At 50.3% G+C, this 24,421-nt stretch overlaps 2 protein-coding genes across 3 annotated transcripts; both read right to left on the reverse strand.

The window, feature by feature from the left end:
• Window positions 1-710: 710 nt before the first annotated feature.
• On the reverse strand, window positions 711-11,025 carry LOC142989185 (polyhomeotic-like protein 1). Its single transcript, XM_076138616.1, has 15 exons — window positions 10,869-11,025; window positions 9,550-9,674; window positions 8,554-8,667; window positions 8,301-8,369; window positions 8,080-8,211; window positions 7,825-7,986; window positions 7,664-7,745; window positions 6,623-7,575; window positions 6,361-6,493; window positions 6,110-6,282; window positions 5,944-6,034; window positions 5,494-5,581; window positions 4,301-4,484; window positions 3,945-4,149; window positions 711-3,770 (listed from the first exon to the last, which is right to left on the reverse strand). Exons 2-15 carry the CDS (start codon window positions 9,670-9,672, stop codon window positions 3,619-3,621), a joined length of 2,661 nt encoding a protein of 886 aa, XP_075994731.1. The 5' UTR covers window positions 9,673-9,674; window positions 10,869-11,025; the 3' UTR covers window positions 711-3,618.
• Window positions 11,026-16,137: 5,112 nt separating this feature from the next.
• Window positions 16,138-24,042, reverse strand: slc2a3a (solute carrier family 2 member 3a). 2 transcript variants are annotated; one of them, XM_076138618.1, is made up of 10 exons: window positions 24,031-24,042; window positions 19,969-20,067; window positions 19,470-19,630; window positions 18,482-18,722; window positions 18,219-18,381; window positions 17,566-17,753; window positions 17,248-17,352; window positions 16,967-17,065; window positions 16,635-16,838; window positions 16,138-16,539 (listed from the first exon to the last, which is right to left on the reverse strand). In XM_076138618.1, the coding sequence occupies exons 1-10, from the start codon at window positions 24,040-24,042 to the stop codon at window positions 16,138-16,140; spliced, it is 1,674 nt and encodes a 557-aa protein (XP_075994733.1). The 2 variants fall into 2 exon arrangements, with proteins under 2 accessions (XP_075994733.1, XP_075994732.1); XM_076138617.1 differs by having other exon boundaries at window positions 19,969-20,070.
• Window positions 24,043-24,421: the final 379 nt, after the last annotated feature.

Consider the following 24,421-nt stretch of genomic DNA (forward strand, 5'->3'; position numbering starts at 1 on the left):
GTTTATAACAATATTCAGCCCCAGTTTGAGACACAACGAATTCTTTCCGGTCACATTTATGAAAAACGGCCATTTTGTAGCGAAGCAGTGACATCTTGAGGCCGCTCAGGCGCTCTACAACAATAAACCCCGACAAAACGCGATATTTCAACCAGTCAGGCGCGTTTGTAAGCAGACGTCACTAACACAGCGGCGTGTGGCTGACAGATAAACACATTTAATCTCATACCTACCGTGTGCAGGTTCGCCATTATCCGGTCCTGCTGTGAGTGGAGCCCGAACCAGCGACCGACCACAGCCAACCTGAAGAAGAAGCTGCGCGCGGGAGAGAGATCGGCCAATGGGAGCGCAGTGATCCGCGTGCCTGAGCCGCTGAACGTGGAGAGGTACCTGAGGGAGGCGGGGTTTGGAGAGGCCTACAACTACGCCGTGCTCTGATTGGCTGGGAGAACCGTCAGTCAGCCGCTCCGCCTGCTTATTGGTCAGCTGCTGGGTCGGCAGGAGGATTTAACCCTTTGGAGTCTGGAGCCGTGGCTGCAGTTTCTTCACTTATCAATGGATTCAGATTTTTCACATTAAAAGCTGCACTGTAAATATAAACAATAACACAGGATGACGGATGGCTGGTAAGAATCTTGACATTGTTTCTACAAAGTTCCTGATTGTAGAAAAATCAAGGAGGGATTCAGGTCAAACTCTACAGTGGAGGGTTCTGTTTTGTTTTTTTACAGTGCAGCAGTTTGTGGCCTATGAAAGACAAATTCAACAAAAAGTTCAACCTTAAAGGACATTCTTGGACCAGACTGAGAAGTGTGATGGGACATTCCAGTGCGTTCTTGTTGTTTAAGAGCCTGTTGTGATATTTAAGTGTTAAGACGCACACTCACTTTACACGCTGCAGTTAAACTGTGTACGGATTGTATATAGCTTGTATATACTTTATGTGAATGAAGACAATCCTGTGTTTTTGCAACACGTTGAACTGAAACTAAAGTGCTTGAGCAGAGCTGCTGCACTTCCACAGATCCTAGAGCACCATAGACCCTCTCTAGTGGGGCTCTAGCTGCTCTGCTTTACTCCTATAATCCAAACACATGACCGTTAGATGAGCTTCATTAAATTGGAGAAGCTAAATTGTGCAATTCTGAGGTACAACACAATTTTAAATTGATTAGAGCTCATTAGAGTTCATACTTCCTCCAGACCAATGAAGCCAAAATGGGTCTTGTTCTAATAAAATTGATCTGCAACTTCTGCCGTAAATCTCAGACTTCCATCCTCTCTGTTTTGGACGCATGAAGAACTGGGGCTCACTTTGGCTCTGAAAAGTGCGTCACCATGTACCAGCATACCTCCACCAAGGCCAAACAGTAAAACGCTTGGTAACGAACACGTGCAACCCATCAAACCTTCACATTCGCTCTGCCGTTTCAAAATAAAAGCACAGGCAGCCTGGTTATAAAAGAGTTTGTGGCTTTATTTGCTTTGTTTCACTGCAGAGCCTCGCTTCACTCAATCACACCAAGAGTTTGCAGATTTTCTGTAATTATTGCAAAGAAACATTAGGGTTCTGAAGCAGCTTCAGACTTCAGTGTTGCTTGTGAGAAAGTGCTACACACGGGGAGGAAGATGAGTCAGCATGATCCACACTGACTGATTATCATCTCAACTTCTGTGATTGGGCTCAGAAATGACTTTGATTTAGTTAATACTGCAAAGTCCAGGGGAAAGTGAAATATAAACACACAGCTAATGAGAGTCTTATGCTGCTGTCACTCACAATGAAGCCAAAGCTGCTGTGAAGGTAAATACTGCGAGTGAGAGAGACGAGCTGGGACGCCACGCTGAGGAAGACCAGCTGCATTTACACCACAGGGCCTCTTCCTCTCTGCCTCCTCTCTGCCTCCAGGGCTCCTCTCTCTTATCTGCTGCTCACCTTGTTTAGAGTTCAAACATGCAGAGGCCAGATTAGTTTCACAGACAGAACAGTGCAGGGGATGTAACAGACAGGAATCATCAAAGCTTCTGTAAATGTCCACTTAAGGCTCCAACAGGCCACAGAGTCTTTGGTCATTCATCACAAATGATGTCCGTCACTGCAGTTTGGAGGAGGTATGACTCATGCCTTCCATTAAGACTCGATCTCAGTATTTAAACACGGTGTCCACTGTGAGACAGGAGACAGAGGACATCAGAGTGGCGTCGCTCGTCGCTCCAAATCATTTCATTCATTTTTTTGGGGGGAGAAAGGCAACGGATGTCATCGCTTGAAATGGCGATAGTACAAAAATGAAGCGCTAATATAAAAGAAGGAATGATATGAAAAGCTGTTAAGAAAAGAGACGTTCATCTAAAGCATCTACTCAGGAAGGCCACAAGGTTCACAGGAAGAGAACATGGAAAACCTCTACAGCTTCAAACAAGGCAGCAAACACATGTGCATTTAAATAGAAAGGCAAATATGACACTTATTACACTTCATCACTCTCTCACTCACTCTCTTCACATAGGCCCACGTCTGGTGGAGTCTCTGCTTCTGCTCACGCTGCTTCGCTTCAAATACTCACACGGTTTAACCCTCTGAAGCCCTTTGTTTACACTCTGATGTTAGTCTGCGTCTTCAGAGGGTTACGCTCACATTGTTGCATCACATTTACTTTCATTCTTCATCTCATCGAGCTTCTTTTAGGTTTGACGTCAACACACAAAATCAAGCCCGTGTCGTTCCCCGTCACTCCCACACATTCACAGATCACATCAGATCAGCTGCTGCTTCCACCGTCGGAGCACCGAGCCCAAACATGGCACAGAGACAAACGGAGGACAGGACTCTCTCAGAGCGTCTCTCACACTGGACACAACGGTTACAATACTTCAAACTACTACTCTGAGTATTCTGTATTTTGTTGACAAACTATCTCGACCTCTAACGGAGCTACACACAGGCAGAAGTAATAAATATTGTGTAAGTGAAGTTAGCCTGGGTCACATGTCCACACTGTCCAATCAGAGCACAGACACACAAACGCAGGAAGAAGACGCAAAGAAAGCAGCGGCGACCGAGCGACACAAAGGTGTGATGGCACACAACACACGTCCTTCATTTGTGCAATAGCTCTCCGGGCCTACGTGGTTGGTGTTCTGCTGCCCCCTGCTGGACACAATACACTCTGCAGCGACTGTGGCTGACAGATCTGTGATTGGCCGTGAATCAGTTTGAGTGGCTGAATGTTCAATACTGTCAGATAGAAAAGACTTTAGATATGACTCAGAACTCATGAACCTGAACCCCCCCGCCCCCTGTACCCTGTGAGATGTGAAACATTCATGATGACGGTGGCTGTAGTATCTACAGTTGGAGTGTCAGATATTAGTTTCCTGATTAAATACTCTTTAAATAACTGTACAGTGTCCACATGTGTGAGTCTGTCTGAATGTGTGAGTCCTGTGTGCTACAGACCCACAGGGGCCAAAGAGCTTCAGCTTGGCTTTAACAATGCACAGAGTCCGTTCAGGACTGTGAGGTCTGGGTCCAGGTGGGTAACGTGAGCCGGTCCAGAGCCGGAGCTCGGGGTAAAGGATCAGGGCTTGACTTTGATCAGGAGGGAAACACTGACTTCAGTCTCTCAGGCTGTTAATGTGGGCGCAGATCTTCAGGGCGGGGCCCAGCTTGATGTTCATGGTGGACATGAGATGCTCCTCCTTCAGGAGCAGCAGAGCCTGGCCGTCAATCTCCTGAGACAGGAACTGGGAGGCCAGATCCTCGCACCCTGCAAGGGGGAGGAGCAGGGAGAGGACAGAGGGAGAGAGAGGAAGATAAACCAGAGGAATGCAGAGGAGGGAAAACAAGAAAGAAGACAAAGATGGAGTGAAACCATCATCAGGTTGAGTCAAACTCACACATCAGTATTTCCCTTTAAACATTCAAAACAAAACCTTCCAACCTTGCAGAGAGGAGATGAACTGCGACACTTCCTCCACGCTCCAGTGGGCGGGGCTAGCGGGCAGGTCGGGGGCAGAGCCCTCCAATGGGAGCGGAGGAGGCGGCTGGTGGCAGGAGGCGGAGGAGGCGGGGGAGAGGGACATGGGGTCGTACTCGTCATCGTCTCCACTGGAGGCTTCGTCTGAGTGACTGGACTCTGAGTGGCACTGAGGGCAGGAGAGGAAGATCTGAGCACTCAAGCTTCAGGTCAAGGTGATCGCCCTGTCATGAGAAATGTTGACCAGGCGGCTGACAGAGTGTGTGTGTGTGTGTTTGTGTGTGTGTGTGTGTGTGTGTGTGTGAGCTGATCTGTCTCACCTTGGCAGGTATCGGTCTGCCTGCGATCTTGGCACTGGCGATTTCTGAGCTGGTCCGGCGTGGAACCCTCCGCCGGGCGATGCCTCCCTCCTCGTCTGAGTTAGAGGCGTGACCTTGACCTTGACCTTGGCGCAGGCTGTGGCCCTGACGCACGCAGAAGCTCTGCCTGAAGCTCACGTTGTACCTGGGGAACCAATACATACTGTATCGTAGACAAAGAGTGACATATACGGTACTGAAGCCAAGACGAGCAACACAGAGTTTCCCTTTGCTCCTAACACGCTACACGCTACACGCTCACGTGTACGCGTGCAGAGGACAAAGGGCAATGCAGAGCAGAAGCAGAAACATGTGACATCTTAAAGATGCTGAACAATGCAGACAGCATTGTTTATACAGAGCAACATGGCAAATCACATACAACACACATGTTTAACCCTTCAGGTCTCTTTCTGCTGAGCTAAACCTCCAACTTAGTGTTAAAGTCACAATTCTGCAATGACGTGAATAAACCATAGAAATGTATTTTGTAACAGCACTTAATATTATAAAATGTGTTGTAATGTGTTCCGACTCCTCTGGGTTTGTAGATTTGAGACGTGGAGTTCAAACTAGGAGCAACGCCTTAAGAACAGAGCTGCTGTGAGACACCTGGAGGCCAGCTCCACACAGACGCTGCCCCCTTGTGGAGGTGCTGTTTTACGCAGCAGGCTTATCTGCTCGTAAACCGCAGGACAGTACAGAAGGACCTGAGAGGGTTCATGTGAGGAGGATTCAGAGCAGTGCTGCAGTTTGAGACAGACGTGACATCGTAGGCGTGCGCTTTTATACAGAACAGTGAATGAGTCCAACATAAAAACAAACAAACTGCATGCTGTAAACTTTACAGTTGTAGCCATCTGAGAAATCCCACTTTTCATTCCCATGTGGTAACTATGGTAACTACTAACTATGACTTAAGTTAATATAGAAATCTGGGTGTGACAGCTTTAATGTCACTAAAGCCCATTAGGTGTGAGTGTGTGAAGGTCTGAGGGGTTTCACACCAGCATAGTCTAGTCCAGTTCAATCTGACTCCAGTCTGCCGGTCCTGGTCCAGGTTCTGGTCCTGGACCATTTCTCAGATGGCTTCAGCTGCCCACACACACACACACACACACACACACACACACACTTCATGCAGGTTGAAGTACCTCTTTGCACAGGACATGGAGCAGAACCTCTTGGTGCCTCTGAACTGGCTGGCAGGAGCAAAGGTCTTACAGTACTCACACTTCAGCACTGAGGAGAGAGACAGACGGCACAGTGAGACACATCCTGAAGGGAGACGGAGGGAGGTACAGGAGCAGCTGGGGGTCAGGCTGCGCTGCCTCCATCAGATATGATGTCACATGTTTCTGCGAGGTGAAGCAGCTTATCACTGTATAGACTGAACACTTTTCCACTGGGCTCTACCTGCACACACACGTCGCCCCATGTGGGTGTGATTTCTCCTTTTTGGCTCAAATCAAGGCTTTCCTCATAGAGTTAGAGACATGTTTAATAATCACTGTCTCTCCAACATCCTGTTCACGTTAGAGGCTGAACTCTGCTCCGACACATCTGGAAGGCAGCGGCATCGTGGCGGTTTTCCTGTTTGTTACCTGTTGCTGTGGTAACGCTCTCTGATTGGTTGGTGTCTGGGCTGTCGTTCATCAGATCCTCAGCAGCCGAGTCCTTCACCGGACCACACACCTGTCAAACAAACATGGGGTCATACGTCTGCGTGCGGCGGCTCGTGGGTTAATAACAGCGTGACCGTGTACTCACAGGGAACGGCTCCGCCCCTTCCTGGATCACAAAGCCTTCTATCAGGTGAGTGAGGACGTTCGGTTTGACCACGGCCTGAGGGGGAGGAGCTCTCTCCGCCTGACCACACCCACCGCAGGACACGGCCAGGGCGGGGGAGGGAGAGGGGGAGGAGTCTGGAGGAGCAGCGGAGCCTGGTGGGGGGCGGAGTTAAATCAATATGACTTAAATCAGACCTAATAAATGATCAATACTGTGGGTCCAGATGTTACCTGCTTCAGCTGGAGCGGCTGTGACCGCAGTGTGATCTCTGACGGACAGGAGCCGCGGGGGGGAGGGGCCATGCTCGTCATTGGCTGAGGTACAGTCTGACTTCCTCTTCAGCGAGCCGATCAGCTGCTTCCCCTACACGCAACACGTTTCATTAAGAACTTCAGTCCATGTCAGGAAACATTAAGAGGACTAAAGCATCGTTCACTCGTTAGGCAAAATAACGCTGCTTGTTTCCGTGGTAACCATTTTATCATTGCATACCTGTGACGTCTGATTCCCGGCTGACGTCCCGTTGGCGGTCGCGCCGGCTGACGCTCTTCTCTGCTGCTCCAGCGGGAGGGAGAGCGAGGAGCGAGACAGCGAGGACGGAGGAGAGGAAATGGCGGGCGATTGGGAGGACGCGGCGCCAGGTCTGTTCTGACTCTGCCCGGGGCTCTGGTTGGCCTGCGGGTGCACCTGAGACACCTGGGCCAGCGGGGGGGCCTCCTGGGGGGACTGGAGCGTCTTCAGGCCCACGCCCCGGCCCACCACCCCCCCCTCCCTGGAGGCGACGGACGCCACCACGGTGAGCAGGCCGGCCGAGCCGCTGAGCACCGCCGCTCCGTCCTGACTGCAGCTGCTCCGGGCCAGAGCCAGAGCTTGACCGTTCCCCAGACCGCTCTGCCGGGCTCCTACGATCTGGACGGGGATGTGGGGGGGCGGGGGAGGCTGGGCGGAGCTGCTGGGGGGAGGCGGGGCCGGCAGGATGGGCGGGGGGTTCCTGGAGGGCAGCTGCAGGGGCAGGCGGAGGCCCTGCAGGGTCTTGGGTTGGATGGGAACAGGTCCGTTAGCGTGGCCCGGTTTCTCGGCGCCGAGCGAAGCTTTCTGCAGCGGCTGCACCACCAGCGTCTGAGCGTTAACGGCGGGTTTGATGGTCGCCGTGCCGACCGGGTAGCCGTGGGGCTGGGACGCCGCGTTGGACGTCGGCACCAGGATGTGCGTCGCCGTGGCGGCTGTGGTTACCGTGGTGAGGGCGCGGGGTCCGTGGAGCAGCAGCTGGGACAGAGGGATGGAGGACGTAGAGGAGGACGAGGACGACGTGGAGGACGGGTGGGCTTTGAGGTTGGTGGGCTGTGGGTAGGTGGGGATCTTGATGTGGGGAGGGTGAGGCTGGTTTGGCTTGGTGGGGGACTGGGGGGTGGACTGATGGGAGGGCGGGGCCAGGGAGAAGGCGGCTGGAGAAGAGACAGGAACAGGAAACACTTTGTTCACTGAGGAACACCAGCAGGTATGAACCACCTGAGAGTTAAACTTCCTCCTCACCTGAGTCGCTCCTCTCTGGGGCTTCTGTCTTCACCCCGACTCCTTTAGGACCGGAGACGCCCCGCATGGCCAGGTTCTGCACCTGGAGAGGGGGAGAGGGGCGTGACCAAAGACCCAGAACGCATCATGATGTAAGGATGTGATGTCATCATCCAGCAGACCTGATCGTTGTCTGATTGGCTGCTGGCGGAGGTGGGAGTCGTATCCTGTTGTTGTTGTTGAGCTTGTGGCTGCTGGGTGACTGTTGCCATGGCAGCAGGTGCGGTGTTACCTGGCATGAAGATGAGCTGAGAGGAGATGGGGGCCCTCAGGGAGCGGTTGACCTGCATGAGGACGGGACAGCGGGATGTCTTTGCTGGTTTCAGGAGGTCAATCAGGCGTGAAGCGTGTTACACGTGACATGTATGTACTCTTACCCTCAGGTACATCTGTCCCTGCCCCCCCGCCGCCCCGCTCAGCAGCACAGACTGACTGATGGTGGACGTGGCCGAGGCTCCTGGACCCATGGGACGGCTGCTGGGGGAGGAGCCTGCAGAGGTCAGGCTGGCCTGGGGGAGGAACACGCGTGACAGATTTAACACGTATAAAAGAGGGAGCCGCCCATGAATGTGACGCGTTACAAAGTAAGAGTACGCACGGCGGTGCTGCTGGTGGTCTGAGAGGAGCTGCTGGAGGGACTGGACTGACGACTGGCAGCCAGAGTGGCCTACACACACACACACACACACACACACACACACACACACACACACACACACACACACACACACACACACACACACACACACACACACACACACACACACACACGTCAAACTAACTCCAAATACCAGCAGCGGTGTGTGTGTGTGTGTGTATGGACGTGTGTGTGTGTGTGTGTGTGTGTGTACCTGCTGCACGGCGGCCAGGTTCTGCAGCTGTGCAGCGTTGTTGATCTGCTGCTGCAGCATGAGCTGCTGGAAGTACTGAGCGGCGTTAGGCTGCCTCTGTAACGCCTGCAGGGCCTGAGGACAGGAAGGAGAAGCGTGAGGAGGAGGAGGAGGAGCCACACAAGCCACGCTGAGCCATCAGTGGAAGGTGGAACCTGCATCTTCACGGTAAGGAGACACGTAGGACTTCTCTCAGAGAGAGAGAGAGAGAGAGAGAGAGAGAGAGAGAGAGAGAGAGAGAGAGAGAGAGAGAGAGAGAGAGAGAGACAGAGAGAGAGAGAGAGAGAGAGAGAGAGGGAGAGAGAGAGAGAGAGCGAGAGAGAGAGAGACAGAGAGAGAGAGGGAGAGAGAGAGAGAGAGAAAAAAAAGAGAGAGAGAGAGAGAGAGAGAGAGGGAGGGAGGAAGGAAGGAAGGAAGGAAGGTGAACTCCAGGTTGAGTGTGTGTGTGTGTGTGTGTGTGTGTGTGTGTGTGTCCGTCCCCGAGAGCACAGTGTGACAGACGTGTTCCTCACTCATAACACATTAATATGACAGAAGACAGAGGAGCAGGAAGGAGGGAGGATGATGGAAGAGAGAAAGAGAGATAAAGACACACAAGAAAAACACAGAGGAAGACAGAGGAGAGAGGAGGACAGACATGATGAAGAGGGGGGGGGGTGATGAAGTGGCCCTGCCAGCTGCCTGATGAATGTGTGTGTGGACGCTCCAGCAGACATCAGCTGAGGGATGAGACAGGCTGGGATTAGAACAGAGAGAGAGAGAGAGAGACAGAGTGCTGCTGGGACAAAACACACACACACACACCCACACCCACACACACACACCCCATCAAGTCTGTCTTCACCTTCATATTGATCACCTTCTCTCTCTCCATCTCCTTCATTCCGTCATAATTTAACGTACAGCAGCAGCTTTATTCACACACACACTCTCACAGTCACACACACACACACTTGCCTGCACTGCCTGTCTCTCATACAGAGACATGGAATTCATGGGCGACGGTCTGGAGCTCGTCCCAGATGCTGCGCTCCCGTTGGTCGAGGCCCCCTGCTGGTTCTGCTCTCCATCCGTCTCCATCGCTGCAGGAACACACACACACACACACACACACACACACACACACACACACACACACTTATCATTATTTCATCTTGGTACTATTCTGGATTTACTGTATATTAACCAAATAAATGTTTGATCGCTTACAAAACTTCTTTGATCTTATCCCTGCATGTTCTCTCCTTTATCCCTCCATTTGTAAACATTACTGATTTGATCCTATGATTGTCTGAGCTGCAGTGATAGATGATAACATTATAAATGTTGATATCTTTCTGTCTCACTTTACACTCCCACTGTCTGAACTGATTTATTTCCCCTCCTCATCTTCACCTTCATCACTCTGTGTTTACTGTCAACTCTGGCTTTGACCACTGGATCCATCTGAACTCAAAGTCTATAATCAGCTTGAGCCAGTAAATTACACCTCTTCCTCTTCCTCACTCCCTCTGCAGTCTGCCTTCTGTCCCAGCTGGTGTGCTGGTTTAGCTGGTGACCATGTTAACTGATGACTCTAGAGTGAAGGTGGTTGGTCGTAGTCAGATGAGGCGTTGGACGCTGATTAAGTTCATTTATTCGTCTTTGTGATGGAATAATGTTTCTATTTTTGGAATTGAGGTTTTATACAAATGATCTTGCAGATTAAAGGGGTATTTATTTAGCAGAGGGTTAATTTGACACAATCGACTGTCATGACCGTCATATTCCTCTCATGTGCATTATGATCTAAACATTTGACACAAACTTTATAATGTATATCTTGTTAAATTACTCTGTAGATACATTTCCCTTCTATGTAATACTAAATAAATATAACATCCTTTCAGAGCAGCTAACATGTGTGTGAGGATCTGAGGCTCGGACAGCTTTAGGATCTTTAAGGTTTAATAACTTTACGCCTCCTGACTTTGTCACTGATTCTCCTGATCAACATCAGCAACAACCGACGCGCTCCGGCTGGAGTCACCATATAACACGGCCACTCTTCCGTCCATTACACCGGTCTGTGAGCGTTTGATCCTCCATCAAAGACCTGCGGAGAGCTGCAGCCAGAGACGCGCCGTCGGCCCCCTCAGCTACCGACCCTCCGGCCGGGCGGACAGATGGACGCCCCCCTCCCGTTCTCAGGGCAACCGGAGGCTAGCCCCCCTCCTAGCATCCCGCTAACCTGCTGCCAGTCTGGCTCGGTAGCGGGGCTCTCGGTCCGTCCTTACCGTCTCAGCCTCCTCCCGCTCCGGCTGGCTGCTCGCAGAAAGCCTGCACACGGCTGAAGGACCCCCGGGGCTCGTGGTTGTCGTGGTGTTTTCTCCCTCCGTCTTTATTTCCTTTGTAACGCGGCGGCGGCAGCGGGGCGGCGGAGCGGCGGAGTAGCGGCGGCTCGGAGTGTTTTGCATAAATTAGCGGCTGATGTGATGTGGAGGGAAACGCCTCCTCCTGCCGCGCGCGGCTCGTTCCGGCGCCACGTGATGACGTGAGGAGCGGCGACCCGACATACTCCATTTACTTGTACACACACACACGCACACACAAGCACACACACTATCACTCACGGTCTGTGTTTGATATTGAATATTATCGATTCATGAGAGCAGTCTTAATAATCATAATCATAACAATGAGACCATAGTTGTGAGGAAAATTAGGATTTGACAGAAGTAAATTTCATATGGGAGTTTTGTTTCCTTATCCTTATGATAAATGTTGTGATAACTTGTTAAACCATTTCAAGTTTTAAATGAAATGCAGAATGGAGTTAATCTCTCTCTTATAATGATGTTTGATTCTTTGAAGGCTGCTGTTTACATAAATGTACCCAACATTCAGATGTGGAGAAAGTAAATTAAAAGCAGATTCACTCTTTCATGTGTTACATCATGAATATTTATTATTTAACAACATTATATCTTATGTACAAACACAAGTGAAACAAAAACAGTTGGGGTGAAGCATCCATCAATCAATCACCTGCATCAGACATCTGTAAACATCATACAGTCTGATCTGAGTTCATGGCTGCCAATCAAGCAGGAAGTGCATGAAATCACAAACAGAAGCAGAGGGACGTTTACACACACACACACACACACACGCTCTGAGCATGTGTGAGGTACAGAGAGCCACAGACAGCAGATGTATACATGTGCAGGCTCAGTACATATAGTTACATCACAACAACACACTGGTCATCAAACACACAAAGCTACCATCACACAGCTCTGAGCCCAAACTGTGACTGGACCAGGAAGACGTGAGCCCGACTGCACTCAGACAGAGGGAGGAACACGCTACGCTCGCTCTCAGGAGCATGTTTACCGTCTGAAATCAGGTTTCCCTTCCCCCATCCAGTCTGAAGACCATCACAGTTCCTTCTGTCTGCTTCTCCCTCCTTCCCTCCTCTAAGTGATGAAGATGTGCACCCCAAACCCCAGATCAGAACACACACTGACCACTACAGTCAACACATAAATACTCTTTTAAAAAATACATATTTACAGCTAATAGCTATACTCTCCTATGTTTGTACAGTGATGAATGCAGACTTTGTACATGTGCATGATTAGACGGGTGTGGTTTGGAGCGGGGCGGCCGGGTCCAGATACTCGTTTCAGGTCCTCTCAAGTACTTGTGAGAGACTCTGCAGGCTCAGGGTTCATCCACACCCGAGCACGCCGGGGTGAAAGAGAAGGGCCTCTATATTTAGACTTCAGATCACCACAAATTTGTAGCACAAACATTTGACTTTAGCAGCTACTAGGAAGGCTTTAGTTTTCTGTCTTTTATCATCAGAATCAATAAGGACCCCTGAGGGGTCATGAGGGTCAGATCAGAGACCACAGCGCCCTCTACAGACGTGACAGCTTGTATGCGCTTCAATAAAAAAGGAGGGTTTCCTTTGTGTTTTTCACGTTCTGAACACTGTGGCTGTGTGAGGTGGAGTTCCCCTTTAATGAGCCTCACCAAACCAAACAGCTCAGTGTTTGTGTGTGGAGGTGAGGAGCTGCAGGTGTGACTGCACCCTGGAGCTGGAGAAGACTCAGACTCTGCTCTAATGTGTGGCACCGCAAAGACAAAGCCCTTATTAAACAACTGCTGTAGATTGTAAAGCACTTCAGCGCAGTATGACACCATTCTGACGTTTCTTCAACTTGTACTCTGAGACACCAGCGTCCAGGGTGAAGCCGGGATGAGTCTGAAGCGGGATGAGACCCAGAGTTGGTTTGTGTTGGTTTGGTTTGGTTATAATGAGTGAATGCAAAGTGAGGGAGGAGAGACTGAACACAATACTGAACACGACCACGAGAGGAGCGAGCAACGCGTCTCCCCCCAGTGCAAACACAGCACATCACTATCGTGCACGAACACAGCGGTACACCACAAAGCCACGACCCAGACCATCGACGACCCCCCTGGCTGCAAAAACACACATCTGAACAAACTCAACTTCAACCAGATGTCCTGGAAATGTGTCTGTGGTGAAACACGTTTCACCTCCTCACCACAGCTTTGTTCGCGCTGGAGGCCTCACACACTCAATAGTGGAAGTGGAGAGGAGTGACAGGTCGGGGGCGGGGTTATGTCGGCTGAACTTACAACTATGCTGCCAGATTTAAAGGAAACCAAGACAGAAGTAGGACATTAGGATTGGTTCTGGTGAATCCTAAAGAGAATCTAAATAACTCATCCCTGTGCTCGTCCATGCAGTCGCCCTGACCAACCAGTAGGAGTCAGTGGTGCAGCAACAAGGACTAAACCTCAGCTTCCCACCGTGCGTGACCAAGGTGCCCCCCCTCCCCCTGAGCTACAGTAGATTAGATTTGGACCTCTAAGCTGCGAGTGTAGGATGCAGATGGAGAAGCTTCCATCTGAGCTCAGCTGGACGGACGACATCCTCACCCAGCAGGGCGAGGAGTGAAATCACAACAGAGCGGGCCGGGCAGCGTTTCACTATCAGACTGTCGCACAATTGGACATGGATTGGAGTTGTGCGTTGGAGCCTGGAATGTGAGCGCAGGTTCAGGGTTCTGATCCAGACGCACACGGGACTGGAGGAGATTAGTTGAAGTAAATTACTTTTCAAGATGAATATTTTTGCAGTGTGGAAATAAATAAAGAATATTTAATACATAAATAAATAAATATATATTTATAGTCTCAAAGTGCAGCATGGGAGAAAATAACTTCTCTTACACAAACTCGTGCAATGGAATATTGAAAATATACTTTGTGTCATACGTTTACCTTTACACAACACACACACACACACACACAACATGGCTAACAGATCAGTGGAGGCTAACACAGTCACAAACGGACCAAGCGTCACAAAGCAGCACACACACGAATAAAGCCAGAAACACGCCGAGGCGCCCAAACCTAGATGTAGTGACTGGAAGTGGAGCTGCAACACACGATGGCGAGGGCGAGGAGGGGTGGGGAGGGAGGGCGGGGAGGGAAGAGGACCTGCAGCAAAGTCACCATGCAGGTTTCCCCTTTTTGTTAAAAGTCAGAATTCTAATTCAATGCAGGAAGTTGATTTGGATGAAGTTGAGTTAAGCAGAGTCAAAGTGTGGTGATAAAGAATGGAGCTATCTATAATATCATAACCATCAAGCTAAGACTTTAACCTCTACAGCTCAATGTTTACTTACTTCCTCTGATTATCAAGGAGCTCAATATTTGTATCTATTTACAAAAAGGTGATCTTAACTCTAAATGTCAATATGAGCTGACATGGCTGCTTATGATCCCTCTGAACTTCCTCTGTTTAGGATAAAGACTCATAAACTAAGTTACTACTCCTCCTCCACGCTTCACTCTAGGCAGTTTAGTATCAGATGCATCTCGCAGCTATTCTACTTCCAGCTACTGCAGGCCGGCTACACGCCAGCGGCTGGGTTAAATAGTCTCAGCTTGATTTCCCTCTCCAGGTTCAGAGCTGTTAGAGAGCTTTAAGGTGATATAGTGCCAGTGACTTACATGTTAGTGATTGTTTGGTTAATATTTGCTGTGCTGCCTATCAAAGTGCATCTAAACGTGAGTGACTGAGCGTCTGCATCTAAATCTGCAGCTTATTCTCAATGCAGGGCTGAAACTACAAACTCCTTCAGCTCAGCAGCACTTTGGGTTAGTCTGGTATTAGATAAGGAGCTGCTAACATCACTATTAATATTCATACAAATCTATATCTAAGCTCATAAATACTCTTCCTCTTCTCCTCAAAGAAAGATCAACATTGCACGTAACCCTATTCTACATCGGGTCATCAGTTTGATCCAGGCTGATAACGCTTTGTGCCCAGGCTTTACTTTTTAACCCTATAGGCCACTGTCCGGATCTCAACCTCTCGTCTGTCAGAAGCCTTCAAACACAGCCTGGTGAGAGGAACAAAGTAGACCTGCTCCTGTTCTCTTAGAACACTTCTTCTGCTGTTCCTATGTTTGTTTACATTTCCAAGCCATCAAATTGGCAACAAAGGAACTTTTTCTAATAAATCTGAATAATGAACCACAGTCCACCGATGTGTGGCTGCTTCTCTCCCCACACACACACACACACACACACACACACACACACACACACACACACACACACACACACACACACACACACACACACGTGTTCAGACAAGAAGGAGACCCTACCTTCCTAAAAAGCAGTTTGACATGTTGTTGTTGTTGTTGTTGTTGTTGTCAGGTGATTCAAACCATTCAGATCCTTCTTGTCTGAATTCGTCCTGGATAAATAAACTTCTGTGGTTTTCCTGCAATTCATTCATTGTCAAACTACAGCTGCTAATAATTCATATTGCACCAAAGTATATAGTATAAGTATAATATCAATCTAAAGCTTAACAGAAATGAGTGAAGCAAACGTGTCTCTGTGGACAGATCTACTCTTTAACCCTCTGAAGGCCAAAGTCCATTTTCCTCATTAACTTTTCTTTCTTTTCATTGAATTTGTGTTTCATTGAACCCACGTGAACACTCAGGTTCAGGTGTGTGGGTGTGGCTCACGCTGCCCTCTGGTGGTGCGTGGTCGTATGTTTAGGCTCAGTTCAGGGGTTCCTGTCTGGATTTTTGAGCAAATTCTATGTAATCAAAAATTGGCGGGAAATCTTGCAGCTGGTCTTCATGATCAACCAGTCAGATATTAAAAGTCAAATTCATATTTAGATGGTAGCTATTGGCCTTGGTGGAGGTTTGAGCTCTGTCAGGTCCAGGATCTTTACGCTTCATCGATTCAGGCTGCAGATCAAAGACAAATTCATTATGGAACAAAAGGACTTCAGACTCCAGAGGGTTAATGTTTCACTGGTATGACTCAACATGTTGGAGAGCAGAACCTTGTTGAGGCCCTACAGAACCTGTAGATCTGTAATAACACTACAGCTCTGATATCAAATGGTTTCTATTGATGCCCAGTGTGATCCTGACTTCAGGGTGATGTGTGTCTGTGTCTCACCCGTCAGGCCCAGGCGTTTACCTACACACTCTCCTGTACTGTTGTGTTTGCTTTATCACCCAGGGGCGTGGTCTCAGTGGTGGTGGGCGGGACCGAAGCCGCGGCCGACGCAAACGCAGACCCCGACGCCGACTCCGATGGCGGTGCCGTCGCCGATGACGACGCCAGTCCCGATGCCGACGCCGACGCCGGGACCAGCGGGACCTTCTCCTTGCTTGGGGAGGCGGGGAGGGTGGTGGCCGTGCGGGCGCTGGAAGGAGGGTCCTCGGCGTACATGGAGGCGGGGGGCTGGCCGCTGCTGAAAGAACGGGCGATCTCGTCAAAGGTCTTACCCTTCGTCTCGGGGACTTTGAGGTAGGTGAAGATGAAGAAGAAGATAAGGAAGCCCATGAAGATGAGGAAGACCCAAGGGCCGCACCATTCCTGAAGAGAGCGGAGGGAGTTTGAAGTATTTAGTAATATTTACCTGGACTGAGCCAAAGGAAAGGAGAAGGGAAAGTGGATCTCTGCTCTCTTACCACTAGCTTAGGGAAGCTCATTCCCACCAGGAAGTTGGCCGTCCAGTTGCAGCAGCCGGCCACCGCCATGGCAGCCGGGCGCGGCCCCTGGGAGAACAGCTCGGCCACAATGAACCAGGGGATCGGACCAGGGCCCAACTCAAACATGGCCACAAACATCATGACGGCCGCGATGGCAACGTAACTCATAGCTGGAATGCTTTTCTGTCAGGAGAGAGAGAGAGAGAGAGAGAGAGAGGAGTGAGAGAGAGGAGTGAGGGGTGAGGGGTGAGGAGTGAGGGGTGAGGGGTGAGGAGCACCTCCGGTGTTCAGACCTGCCTGCTGTCACTCACCAGCAGCAGGGAGATTGTCATGAGCAGAGCGCTGACGGCCATTCCACTCAGTCCCAGGAGGTGCAGGGTTCTTCGTCCAGCCTTCTCCACCAGGAAGAGCTGCAGGAGAAACAGACAATCAGAGTGAGGAGGACATTTGAGACGCAATGTTCTCACAGAGTGGAGGGACATTCTGTCAGATGCAGAATGTCCCTCCCCAAGCAGGACAAGCGTCCTTTGTGCAGGAGGTTTGTGTGTCGTGTCTCCTTGCACAGTAGTGCTGCTCTTTCAACAGAACTCACAGAAACCACAGTGAAGACGGTGTTGACCACACCGGCCCCGATGGTGGCGTAGATGGGCTGCTTGACACCGGCCGACTCAAAGATCCCTGTGGAGTAGTAGAAGACCTGAAGGACACACAGAGGACGGGAGGGAATGATCACAAACTGATCTTATCTTATTGATCCGGCCCAGTGTGGTAGGGGGGAGGGACCTCTGTGTCCTCAGTGACCTTTGTGTCTTCACACTGACTGAAAGGAGTGTTTGTTTTGAGAGATGAAAAGCTCACCCTTTCTGCCATTGTGTGTGTGTGTGTGTGTGTGTGTGTGTGTGTGACTCACAGCATTGATTCCTGAGAGCTGCTGGGAGAGCTGCAGCATGACGGCGATGAGGAGAGGCTGTCTGTACACCGCCGTGCGGAAAAGCTCAGGGATGGTGACTTTCTTCTCCTTGGCCATCTTAGCGCTCTCCTCCTTCATCTCCTGCATGTCCTTGCTGACGTCTTCGCTGCCACGCAGACGCACCAGGGCTGTGGACGGAGCAGAGGGGCAGATGTTACAGAGGAAGAACACACAGATGGAGCTTCTGCAGCCCTATGATTTATGCAAGGAACCCACAGCAGGTGTAGGTTTACCCAGGAGGCTCAGGCAGAGCAGCGGTGCTGTCTGTCAGGGTGTGTGTGTTTGTTTGTGTGTGTTTGTGTGTGTTTGTATAAGTGATATGGTGAACGCACGCCAAAACCTTCTGGCATTCAAGGACTCTCCAGTCTCATCACCTGATATCTCTCTCTCTCTCTCTCTCTCTCTCTCTCTCTCTCTCTCTCTCTCTCTCTCTCTCTCTCTCTCGCCCGTCACTCTCTCTCCCATCACATGATCTTGGTCCGTTGCTCAGGATATCGGTTGCTGCATGTTTGTCTTGTTGATGTTGTTTGCCTCGTGATGTGTTTCAGTCTAATCATTCTTGTCATGTGACTGTGACATCATCTGAGTCGCACCTTTGCGTGCCTGCTCCTCCTTCTTCAGGTTGATGAGCAGGAACCTGGGGCTCTCTGGGCAGAAGGGCAGCAGGATGCACTGCAGCACTGCAGGGACCACAGTGAGGGACAGCAGCAGGGGCCACAGCTTCTGTGAGCCCAGCAGAGCTTCTAGGCCAAAGATCTGAAGACAAGAGGCCACCAGAGCAGACAGAGTCACAACCACAGCACAGCTATTCAATCTGAGAGACTCCATATATCAGGGGCAAAGAAAGATCCCAGACCTGAGCGATCAGGATTCCCACCACCACGCCCAGCTGGTGCAGGGTGCCGAAGGCTCCTCGGAGGGGAGTGGGGGACAGCTCGCCCACGTACATGGGGGTCAGACCTGTGAAGAGGCCGCAGAACAGGCCGATGACCAGGCGGCCGGCGATCACCATCTCATAGGAGGAGCAGATGGTGCACAGACCCATGAGGAGGCCACCGATCAACGCCAGGATGTTGACCAGGAACATGGAGCGACGTCTGGGGAGAGACGATCAAAGAGGATCGATTGATTACATTAAGGAGCAACAGGTGGATTTGTAAACACACAACATGGCGTCATCATCAGGACTCCACTCTGCTGTCTGTCATCATGGACCTGCAGGTCAAAGGTCTCTGTGTGACAAAGAGGAACACTGACAGATTCATTGGTTCCCTCATGAGTGTGTTCACACCACATCAGAGGAGCCGGTGTGTGTTTACACCGTAAACAATGTTCCTGCTGGCTTTGCAGCTCATTTCCACAAATCTGGCCTCAGCCCAGAGTGAACAGGCGTGAAGAGTGAAGCTAAAGAGTGCAGAGAAGATGAAGAACACTCAGACGAGCGGAGGTGGAGAAATGTAGGAACGACTCTGTGGGAAACATTACAGACGAGCGCTGAGCCCCAGAGAGTCACGCCCAGAGAGTCACGCCACAGAAACTCCATAAGACAAACCACCTCTAATGGCTGAGCCTAACCAATTCCAGGAAATACACCGAGCCGGGAGGAGAGAGCTTCATCTGTAGCCTCCAATCTGAGAAAACACATTTCTACCTAAGCACCAAAGTACTGTTAGGAGAATCCTCTAGCTTTGGATGAAGTGGTAGTGTCCAATCAGAACACGTTTAAAAGACTACGTGTCTTTTATACCAGAGTGTGTCAGAGTCAGAGTTACTATAGGATAGAGATCGGTGACAACATACCAAGGGTTCAGGGTCAAAGGTCAGAGGTGGATCTATTTATTTACCTGCCAAAGCGATCTGCCATGACGCCCACACTGAAGGAGCCCACCATGCCGCCCACGCTGAAGATGGCGACGGCCACGCTCCAGACGATGGTGCAGGTCCCCGGGCTGATGGCCTCGCCGTAACGCTCCACCCAGGTCTCATTGAAGAAGGAGCGCAGTTTCTGCACCCAGCAAGGAGGAGGAGGAGGAGGAGGAGGAGGAGGAGAAAAGGAGCAGGTGAGGCGGAATCAGCAAAGTGTGAGCCGTCAAGAGGGTTGATTGAGAAGTTCTGAGCCTTATGACACACGTGGGAGGGATTTGATCCAAATTCTCTACAGCTGATGTGATGATGTCATACGGTGCTGGGAAGAGGTGAAAGTCTGAAGGGGGCAGTTTAGGGTGTAGGTTTCACCTCTGTATAGAATAATAAAGATAATACTACAGACTGATTGATTTACTACAACGATCCACAAACGCTGACACGTTTCCCACAGATTCTGGAGGCTTCTTACATCCTCACCTGCTCTGGAGCGTTGATGACTCCGGTGTTGTAGCCAAACTGCAGCGAGCCGATGACGGCGGTGGACAGAGAGAACAGGAGATAACCTGTCACCTGCTTCTTCTGGAGTGAGAAGGAGAAGAGAGACAGACGGGAGAGACAGAGTGAGGGAGAGAGAGAGAGAGAGAGAGAGAGAGAGAGGGACAGAGAGACAGAGAGAGAGAGAGAGAGAGAGAGAGAGAGAGGGACAGAGGGACAGAGAGAGACAGACGGGAGAGACAGAGTGAGGGAGAGAGAGAGAGAGAGAGAGAGAGAGAGAGAGAGAGAGAGAGAGAGACAGAGGGGGAGGGGGAGAGGGAGAGGGAGAGGGAGAGAGAGAGCATATTCATAATAAATATGAAATCTGATCCTATAATGTGATTTCCGGGCCCTGGCAGACAATCAAAGCCCACACAGGCCTGACGCAGACACACAAGCATTTCAGTGACGCACATAAATGACTCACATGAACCTGAACATCAGATGATCAGGTTTCTCCTCATGTTCACACCAAATCTGAATTTACTCCAGTGAGACAAACGCTTCATGATGTCACACTACTGTAGTTTGGACCTGAGGCCTGTGGGCGCTGGAGCTCAGATGTTTTTATGACCGTGCTCTTAAGTGGATGTAGTCCTTTAAATGCACATGAAATTTCACCCTTGGATATGAAAAGAGCCGGCGCTGCCATGGTGATGGTGGGTCTCAGGACGTTTACCTGAGGCTCATCTAAAGGTTTTCATAAGGTAAACTGTGAGGGGGAGGAGGAGGAGGAGGAGGAGGAGGATATGAGATCTGCAGCTTTAGCACGGCCGCACGGAAGGTCATGAGAGGTCACACTCTGCTTACTGCTCTTGTTTTATTAATGAGATAATAATCCACATATGAAATCAGCGGGCAGGTCAGGTGGGAAAGGCACCGGGTGCTGAGCGGGCAGAACAGGCTGGATGTTATATGAGACGGTGTGGAGGCCCGGCCTCGTCTGAACCACAGACCTTGGTTGTCCTCTGCCGCTCCAAAACCAAAAGGCTACTAAAGTACACAGGCCAGGCCGGGACCATCAGAGGAGGGGGAGGAGTCAGTGAGGGTCTACATCACTTTGCTCAGCTATCAGCCACAAGCTGGACCCAGAAAAGTGCTGGGGAATGGAGACTTTGAAGCTGCTGATTGTTTATAAACAACGGCCAATTCATTCATTTAAACTCACATCAATCACTTTTAAATGACTTCTTCTCCGTCTCGTCTGAGGATGAGTCAGAGATCAATACACATCGGGCACAAACCCAGGGGGCGTGTCTGTGGGCGTGTCCCAAACCCAGGGTGGGGATTGGTGTTCAGGGATTGCAACAATGCAATGGAAAAGTTTTATTTGAAGCGGGGACACACACACACACACACACACACACACACACACACACTCAACCTGGAGTTCACCTTCCTTCCTTCCTTCCTTCCTCCCTCCCTCTCTCTCTCTCTCTCTCTCTCTCTTTTTTTTCTCTCTCTCTCTCTCTCCCTCTCTCTCTCTGTCTCTCTCTCTCTCTCCCTCTCTCTCTCTCCCTCTCTCTCTCTCTCTCTCTCTCTCTCTCTGTCTCTCTCTCTCTCTCTCTCTCTCTCTCTCTCTCTTTTTTTTCTCTCTCTCTCTCTGTCTCTCTCTCTCTCTCTCTCTCTCTCTCTCCCTCTCTCTCTCTCCCTCTCTCTCTCTCTCTCTCTCTCTCTCTCTCTCTCTCTCTCTCTCTCTCTCGCTCTCTCTCTCTCTCAGTCTCCCAACTCATCTCGTTTTTTTGTCAAGTCACAGTGACTCAGTACGTAATTAAGTTATCGGCCCTCATTTGAGGAAGAGGACCAATCACATCCTCATCCTCATCATCATCATTTAACTCTGAGTCACACTCTTCATGTTGACCTGCCCAGATGGACTGAAACATGGAAACAACGAGCACACAAACGCCTGTGTTGCCTGGCTGCCTGTCGCAGCCCATAGATGAGGCCATGCACCATTACCATGGCAACAACAGACAAATTGGGCCTGAGCGCCTGAGAGAGGAGAGAGCGAACGTCTGCACGTGGCGAGAGCCGACCAAGCAGAAAACATTCACCAACACACACACACACAAAACACACACACACACACACACACACACACACACACACACACACACACACACACATATGAGTCACGAGAACACACACATTCGTCTTTTAAATCTCCCTCTCTCCCTCACTTGCTCTCTCTCTCTCTCTCTCTCTCTCTCTCTCTCCCTCACTTGCTCTCTCTCTCTCTCTCTCTCTCTCTCTCCCTCACTTGCTCTCTCTCTCTCTCTCTCTCTCTCTCTCTCTCCCTCACTTGCTCTCTCTCTCTCTCTCTCTCTCCCTCACTTGCTCTCTCTCTCTCTCTCTCTCTCTCTCTCTAGCACAAGAGTAGGTGAGTGCTGCTGTCCCTTCCTTCGTCTCCCTGGCAACAGTCTGGTGGTGACAGTTCTATTGACACAGGATGAAAGTGAAGCCCCCCCCCCCCAACACACACACACACACACACACGCGCACACACACACACACACACACACACACACACACACAGTGACCTTTCCAATGAGCACTGACCCACATGTTTGACCAGTTGATTGTCAAATTGTTCAACACTCAGACCGGTGGTTCTGGTGTGTGAGGACAGGAAGTGGCCGGACGCCATCGAGCTGATGAATTCAATAAGCTAACAGGCTGAGTTGTAGCGTGAGGGTCCCACAGCGCTCGGCTCCGATCGATCAGCTCGTCAATATCTGGCACCAAGAGTCAGAATACGACGGCAAGTCACTGCACGCCAGAGATGACCTGCTTCTATCAGGACACACACACACACACACACACACGCACGCACACACACACACACACACACACACACACACACACACACACACACACACACACACACACACACCTGCGCGCATTTATATGACTAACAATAAGAACACAGCTCCTCTGAGGTCAGGATTATTTTGGTCATATTGCAGATCTGAACCTGGCCTTTACCCAAACACAGATTATTGTAACACACTTCAATGTCTGAACGTTTACACACACACGCTCATAATCCAATTATGGGGCATTAAGTTGGAGCTCATGTGAACCACACGCTACGCCGACGCCACGGACGAGGTTCAGCTCAGAACAGAGTGACAACAATCGCACAGCACATGCAGAATACTGTTCTATTACACACACTGCACAGGCGTGTGTACAGGCGTGTGTACAGGCGTGTGCACAGGCGTGTGTACACTGTGATCACGTGTATTCAACTGTGTAGTAACTAATAAATGTAAACATGCAGCAGCTTCTCTGTGTGTTTACATGTGACAGATTAACAGCCAATCAAAATGCAGCTTTCAGGACCTTTAGTTTGTCTGACTGGATGCATTTCCACCATTAAGTTCTGACATTTTGTTTGTCTCAACACAAACTCCTCTCCTTTAAGGTCGTTCTGACGTCAGCGTTTGTTTACAGCATGGAGCCTGATTACTGAACAAATGTTACACATGTGTGAGTTCAGCCACTCTTCCTCGGTCTGACTCATCAGTGACCGATTCAGTACATTTCCCACCCTAATGCTTGACAGCCCCCCCCCCCCCCCCCCCGAGGCTGGGCGTGTACGTGCAGGACGTGTGAGAGCAGGGAGTGAGAGCAGGGAGTGAGAGTTCCCTGTGTGTGTGTGTATAGAAACAGGTGCTCTCCTCATTAATAAAGGTCACATTTACATGAAAACTGACATAAGAACTGATAACAGTGTGAAGTCAGGATACAAACACTTGAGGTGGTGAGTTTGTTATTTGGTTTGTTTAGCTTCAGTCTTCATTCAGTCTGACTTTGTGACGTACTGAACCATCTTCAGTCTGTGTTCTACATGTATGAGTAAAGGAAGTATTATATGCTGTGCTGACTGCCACACCATGCAGGCAGTGACACAGTGTCTCCTCCTCTGAGCTTAAGTGATTAACAAACCCCTGAATGTGGGTCAGAATAAGGACACTTTGGATCAGAACCAACACTTGCCTCCCCCTCCATCTTCTTGGCAGGACGATCCGTGTGCTGGAGCTGCTGATCCTCAGGTGGCGGCCGTGAAGCCTCTCAGGTCCCGCCCGGCGCTGCTGACTGCTGCTGAGAAACAAACACACCCAGTTAGGCGCTGTCCGTGGTACCAGCCGCTCCGCTCCGCAGAGACACGACCTCGTCTCCTCGCCTTCCAGTGATCACTAAGTGGTCATCAGTGTTGTGTCTGGTAAAGTAAACATACCGGGAATGTTTTCTGCTCGGTTTCCTCCTGAACGTCGCTCTGACTGTCGTACGTTTGTCCTAAATCAGTAACAGACCGGGGAGGAGCCGAGGACGACCCGTCGTGACTCCGGTTCGGACGGAAGAATCCCTCAGTGAGACGCGGCGGCGG

This window comes from Genypterus blacodes, unplaced genomic scaffold (assembly GCF_046128005.1).
Source record: "Genypterus blacodes isolate CSIRO-AG114 ecotype Tasmania unplaced genomic scaffold, CSIRO-AGI_Gbla_v1 ptg000386l_1, whole genome shotgun sequence".
Classification (NCBI taxonomy): domain Eukaryota; kingdom Metazoa; phylum Chordata; class Actinopteri; order Ophidiiformes; family Ophidiidae; genus Genypterus; species Genypterus blacodes.

Excerpts from the sequence above, each read along its gene's own strand:
- LOC142989185 (XM_076138616.1), bottom strand. The coding sequence starts at position 9,672 with ATGGAGACGGATGGAGAGCAGAACCAGCAGGGGGCCTCGACCAACGGG. Across the intron at positions 7,987-8,079 it reads AGGGACAGATGTACCTGAGG|GTCAACCGCTCCCTGAGGGC; the intron begins GTAAGAGTACAT and ends GTCCTCATGCAG. Across the intron at positions 3,771-3,944 it reads GTTCATCTCCTCTCTGCAAG|GGTGCGAGGATCTGGCCTCC; the intron begins GTTGGAAGGTTT and ends TCCCCCTTGCAG.
- slc2a3a (XM_076138617.1), bottom strand. Across the intron at positions 18,723-19,469 it reads ATGGCAGATCGCTTTGGCAG|ACGTCGCTCCATGTTCCTGG; the intron begins GTAAATAAATAG and ends GTCTCTCCCCAG. Across the intron at positions 17,353-17,565 it reads AGCTCTCAGGAATCAATGCT|GTCTTCTACTACTCCACAGG; the intron begins GTGAGTCACACA and ends TGTGTCCTTCAG.